The sequence below is a fragment of the Nanorana parkeri genome, unplaced genomic scaffold (assembly GCF_000935625.1).
Source record: "Nanorana parkeri isolate BGI_ZX_2015 unplaced genomic scaffold, ASM93562v1 scaffold2236, whole genome shotgun sequence".
Lineage (NCBI taxonomy): Eukaryota > Metazoa > Chordata > Amphibia > Anura > Dicroglossidae > Nanorana > Nanorana parkeri.
Window position 1 is genome coordinate 153,971 of NW_017308504.1, and position 6,214 is coordinate 160,184.

At 49.0% G+C, this 6,214-nt stretch overlaps 1 protein-coding gene across 1 annotated transcript in view; it reads left to right on the forward strand.

Annotated features, from left to right (window-relative positions):
- LOC108801165 (semaphorin-3F-like) overlaps nt 1-6,214 on the forward strand; it is a 25,912-nt gene that overhangs the window by 16,964 nt on the left and 2,734 nt on the right. The window contains exons 12-13 of the mRNA XM_018573096.1: nt 1,485-1,573; nt 5,620-5,753. Coding sequence (XP_018428598.1) covers nt 1,485-1,573; nt 5,620-5,753 — 223 coding nt within the window. The remainder of the gene's footprint in view (nt 1-1,484; nt 1,574-5,619; nt 5,754-6,214) is intronic.

Below are 6,214 nucleotides of genomic sequence, written 5' to 3' on the forward strand. Positions count from 1 at the left end.
GCTGTGCTGTATGTGTATAGGTCATTGCTGTGCTGTATGTGTATAGGTCATTGCTGTGCTGTATGTGTATAGGTCATTGCTGTGCTGTATGTGTATAGGTCATTGCTGTGCTGTATGTGTATAGGTCATTGCTGTGCTGTATGTGTATAGGTCATTGCTGTGCTGTATGTGTATAGGTCATTGCTGTGCTGTATGTGTATAGGTCATTGCTGTGCTGTATGTGTATAGGTCATTGCTGTGCTGTATGTGTATAGGTCATTGCTGTGCTGTATGTGTATAGGTCATTGCTGTGCTGTATGTGTATAGGTCATCGCTGTGCTGTATGTGTATAGGTCATTGCTGTGCTGTATGTGTATAGGTCATTGCTGTGCTGTATGTGTATAGGTCATTGCTGTGCTGTATGTGTATAGGCCAATGTAGTTGGATCTGTATGTGCGTTATAATTAATCGAACGCGAAAATGTTAATCATTACCGGCCCTGCAGTATATACAATATCCAATCATTGATGTACAAATAACAAAAGAATTCATAAAGCCCTCTGGGGGGTTATCTACAGACAACACAGCAGACTCAGCTTGCTTTGCGGCTCCCTTTGTCCGATTGAAATCTCAGGCTGAGCTTTGCTGGCAATGGCGGAGCGTCTGCGCCGATCGCTCCCCGAGCTCCGGAAGCAACGTCTTCTGTCAGCGGAGCTGAAAGCTGAAATAGCTGAACGTGTGAAAAGAGGACGAGAGCGCCACCTGCTGGCGGGATAGAAGAATGCATCATATGAATGTGAAATGTTTCCTATTTACATGAAAAAGATGATTTCTTCATGTTCGTAGCGGGCTCAGAAATGCCGGAAAAAAACGCCTCTTGTATTTAATAGTGCAACTGACTTTTGACAGTTACGTGATTAAAAAGATGTCGCTGCGGTTGGACGGCGAAGCCTTAAAGTGGCAACTTTCCTTTTTTTTATGAATGAAGCCTCCAGTCTGCATGTGATCGCCATCATGATCACGTGATCGGGAGGCACTCTGATTGGTTCCCGATCATTGATGGGGGGGGGGGCACTGCTGGGATTGGGAGCCGAGTGAAGTGTTGGCTTCTGGCTCTCAAAAGGGGAGGATGTTTATGAATGTATCCTCAGCGCGGTGCGTTGCGATAGGGAGCGTTAATATACAAACGCAGTTAATGTTGAATTCAGTTATTTGGTGAGATGCAGATTCGGTACAGAACACCTAAACGGGGCAAGGTCCATAAGAACCCAATGTAAAAAGTCCAAAATGCGCCCCCTCTCCCCACCACCCCCATGGGTTGTGAACTACTTCAGCAGCATAGGTCGCAGGTTCTGCCCTATCTGCGCCCCCCTCCTTCTGAAGTGCCCAAGGCAGCCGCCTCTTCTGCCCGCCCCTTGGCCCGGACACGGCGTAACTATAGAACAGTAAAAACATTAAAATGAAGTTGATTGTGAGAGACTTTAACAGCCGCTGTCCTTCCTCAGATCAGGGCACGGTGCAGAAGGTGATTGTCCTGCCGAAGGATGACCTGGAGACGGAAGAGCTGATCCTGGAAGAGGTGGAAGTGTTTAAGGTAGGACATCAAAGTTTCAGGAATTCCAGACATAGACATCTTCCATTGAGACTCAAACATACAATGATCTTCAATGCTGGGCTTGTTAAGGGATAAAGTAACACAGAGGAATCTTCAATGCCAGGCTTGCAATTGGAGAATGTAACACACAGGTATTTTTTAGTGCTGGGCTTTCTTCTGGAGAATGTAACACACAGGGATCTTCAATGCTGGTTTTGCTATGGAGACTATATAACACATAGGGAACTTCAATGCTGGGCTCTCTTCTGGAGAAACCATGTAAGCAGTGGCGTAACAATCACCACAGCGACCCAGGCGGCCGCTACGGGGCACAGTGGAGCCCGGCCAGATGCCGTGCGGGCCGCCTGGGTCGCTACGGGATCCTCTGAGGCGGCGGTGGAAGAGGAGGCTGGGCCCGTGGTCGGCAGCAGGGGAGGAGGCGGGGGCCCGGCGACGAAGAAGGAGGCGGGCCTGGCGACGGAGGAGGAGGCGACCATGGAGGAAGAGGAGGCGGACAGGTAAGGAGTTCAATCAGCCCACCCGAGGGTGACCCTGCAGAGCCCACCATAGAGAGTCTATGGTGGGCTTTGCAAGTTCACCCTCTGGGTGGGCTCTGCAAGGGGCATAACTAGAAATCACGGGGGCCCCATACAAAATGTTGCTATGGGGCCCTGTGATTTCTAGTTACGCCCCTGCATGTAAGTTATATGTAGAGAACTGATTCATAGATTCACAGTCACATGACAACAGAGAGCAGAGCGGACTTGTGTCTCGTTTATCACCGATTTGTTTCATAAATGTCTCTCAACGTCGCGCCGAGATCCATCCCCCGGCGCACCTGATGAGGTGTGTGGGTGAGAGACACTGGCTGTGTGATACAGAACATGATACACTATATACAATGTAACAACACTTCCCTGACTGATAACAGCGTCTCCAGATTACACACTAGGACACAGGGATCTCCAATGCTGGGCTCTCTTCTGAGATTATAGTGTACAGGGATTTGTAGTGCTGGGCTTGCCTTTTGGAGAGTGTAACACATAGACATCTTCCATTGCTAAAGGAGACTTTAACACACAATGACATTCGGTGCTGGGCTTGCTAAGGGAGAATGTAACACACGGGTAATTTCAGTGCTGATCTCTTTTCTGGAGAATGTAACGCGTAAGGATCTCCAGTCCTGGGCTTTCTTCTGTAGAATGTAGCACACAAGGGATCTTCAGTGCTAGGCATGCTTCTGGAAAATATAACACATAGGGATCATTAATGCTGGTCTCGCTATGGAGACTATAACACGTAGGGAACTTCAATGTTGGGCTCTCTTCTGGAGAAAGTAACAGATACGGGTGTTCAATGCTGGGCTCTCTTCCGGGGAAAGGAACGGAGACGGGGGGTTCAATGCTGGGCTCTTTTCGGGGGAAGATAAATGTCTCTCAACGTCGCGCCGAGATCCATCCCCCGGCGCACCTGATGAGGTGTGTGGGTGAGAGACACTGGCTGTGTGATACAGAACATGATACACTATATACAATGTAACAACACTTCCCTGACTGATAACAGCGTCTCCAGATTACACACTAGGACACAGGGATCTCCAATGCTGGGCTCTCTTCTGAGATTATAGTGTACAGGGATTTGTAGTGCTGGGCTTGCCTTTTGGAGAGTGTAACACATAGACATCTTCCATTGCTAAAGGAGACTTTAACACACAATGACATTCGGTGCTGGGCTTGCTAAGGGAGAATGTAACACACGGGTAATTTCAGTGCTGATCTCTTTTCTGGAGAATGTAACGCGTAAGGATCTCCAGTCCTGGGCTTTCTTCTGTAGAATGTAGCACACAAGGGATCTTCAGTGCTAGGCATGCTTCTGGAAAATATAACACATAGGGATCATTAATGCTGGTCTCGCTATGGAGACTATAACACGTAGGGAACTTCAATGTTGGGCTCTCTTCTGGAGAAAGTAACAGATACGGGTGTTCAATGCTGGGCTCTCTTCTGGGGAAAGTAACAGACACGGGTGTTCAATGCTGGGCTCTCTTCTGGAGAAAGTAACAGATACAGGTGTTCAATGCTGTGCTCTCTTCTGGAGAAAGTAACAGACACGGGCGTTCAATGCTGGGCTCTCTTCTGGACAAAGTAACAGATACGGGTGTTCAGTGCTGGGCTCTCTTCTGGACAAAGTAACAGATACGGGTGTTCAGTGCTGGGCTCTCTTCTGGACAAAGTAACAGATACGGGTGTTCAGTGCTGGGCTCTCTTCTGGACAAAGTAACAGATACGGGTGTTCAGTGCTGGGCTCTCTTCTGGACAAAGTAACAGATACGGGTGTTCAGTGCTGGGCTCTCTTCTGGACAAAGTAACAGATACGGGTGTTCAGTGCTGGGCTCTCTTCTGGACAAAGTAACAGATACGGGTGTTCAGTGCTGGGCTCTCTTCTGGACAAAGTAACAGATACGGGTGTTCAGTGCTGGGCTCTCTTCTGGACAAAGTAACAGATACGGGTGTTCAGTGCTGGGCTCTCTTCTGGACAAAGTAACAGATACGGGTGTTCAGTGCTGGGCTCTCTTCTGGACAAAGTAACAGATACGGGTGTTCAGTGCTGGGCTCTCTTCTGGACAAAGTAACAGATACGGGTGTTCAGTGCTGGGCTCTCTTCTGGACAAAGTAACAGATACGGGTGTTCAGTGCTGGGCTCTCTTCTGGACAAAGTAACAGATACGGGTGTTCAGTGCTGGGCTCTCTTCTGGACAAAGTAACAGATACGGGTGTTCAGTGCTGGGCTCTCTTCTGGACAAAGTAACAGATACGGGTGTTCAGTGCTGGGCTCTCTTCTGGACAAAGTAACAGATACGGGTGTTCAGTGCTGGGCTCTCTTCTGGACAAAGTAACAGATACGGGTGTTCAGTGCTGGGCTCTCTTCTGGACAAAGTAACAGATACGGGTGTTCAGTGCTGGGCTCTCTTCTGGACAAAGTAACAGATACGGGTGTTCAGTGCTGGGCTCTCTTCTGGACAAAGTAACAGATACGGGTGTTCAGTGCTGGGCTCTCTTCTGGACAAAGTAACAGATACGGGTGTTCAGTGCTGGGCTCTCTTCTGGACAAAGTAACAGATACGGGTGTTCAGTGCTGGGCTCTCTTCTGGACAAAGTAACAGATACGGGTGTTCAGTGCTGGGCTCTCTTCTGGACAAAGTAACAGATACGGGTGTTCAATGCTGGGCTCTCTTCTGGAGAAAGTAACAGATACGGGCGTTCAATGCTGGGCTCTCTTCTGGGGACAGTAACAGATACGGGTGTTCAATGCTGGGCTCTCTACTGGGGAAAGTAACAGACACGGGCGTTCAATGCTGGGCTCTCTTCTGGGGAAATTAACAGACACGGGTGTTCAATGCTGGGCTCTCTCCCGGGCAATCTATGCTGGGCTCTCTTCTGGGGAAAGTAACAGACACGGGCGTTCAATGCTGGGCTCTCTTCTGGGGAAAGTAACAGATACGGGTGTTCAATGCTGGGCTCTCTACTGGGGAAAGTAACAGACACGGGCGTTCAATGCTGGGCTCTCTTCTGGGGAAAGTAACAGACACGGGTGTTCAATGCTGGGCTCTCTTCTGGACAAAGTAACAGACAGGGGTGTTCAATGCTGGGCTTGCTACTGGAGAATATAACACTTCTTTTAGAACAAACACATACTGCCTTGGATACTTTTTGTGTGTGTTTTGTTGCCTTTTGTGTATCAGAAAGATTGGGCCTTTGCTGTGTTATCATAAATGGGACTTTATAACTTCCTGCTCACTGAGACTCTCTACGACCTCATAGGGTCTCACTCTCTATGACCTCATAGGGTCTCACTCTCTATGACCTCATAGGGTCTCACTCTCTATGACCTCATAGGGTCTCACTCTCTACGACCTCATAGGGTCTCACTCTCTATGACCTCATAGGGTCTGCGGGTTTGCACTGCATTACTTTTTCATGAATCATTGTTTCACTTTTCTGTACTTTATCTTCTGCCGACGTAACTCATCCATTGTTATCTCTTAGGTTCCGGCGCCCATAAAATCCATGAAAATTTCCTCCAAGCGGGTAAGTTCATTGCCGCCGTTATATTTCATTCTCCGTAATGTGATATTGATGTGTTCCGTAGTTTGTAGGAAACCTTTTGGAGTTGTGCAGAGGTGAGAAGTTTAACATTTTAATATTCAATAATGACACGGAAAGTAGGTCGGCACCACAAGGCGCACGTTGGCCCGCGTCCATTGCTGATGTGCGTTTGCGCTGTATTGGTGCCGCGATGTGTTTTTTTATATGCGTTGCAAGTGGAAATGTTTCTTTACGAGACAAGTTACTTCACTCTTCCACGGCGTGCTCCCCTGGATGCAGCAATGGCGAGGAAACCCGAGTGTCGCCGGCCTGTCAGAGTACAGGACGCGGTCTTTGTGCTTTCAAAGGAGAACTATGAACCTTTCCGATCCTCCAGCGCCGCTGACTGGCGGAACGGAGGGGGGCGGGGGCGGGCACAGCTGGCTCTGCCTCTAGATAGGCAGAGCCAGCTGTCACTCACGCAGCCGGGCGGATCCTGGGCACAATTGTTGGGATCCGCCCCGGCTGCGGTGTCTCAGTATAACGCGAGGTGTAG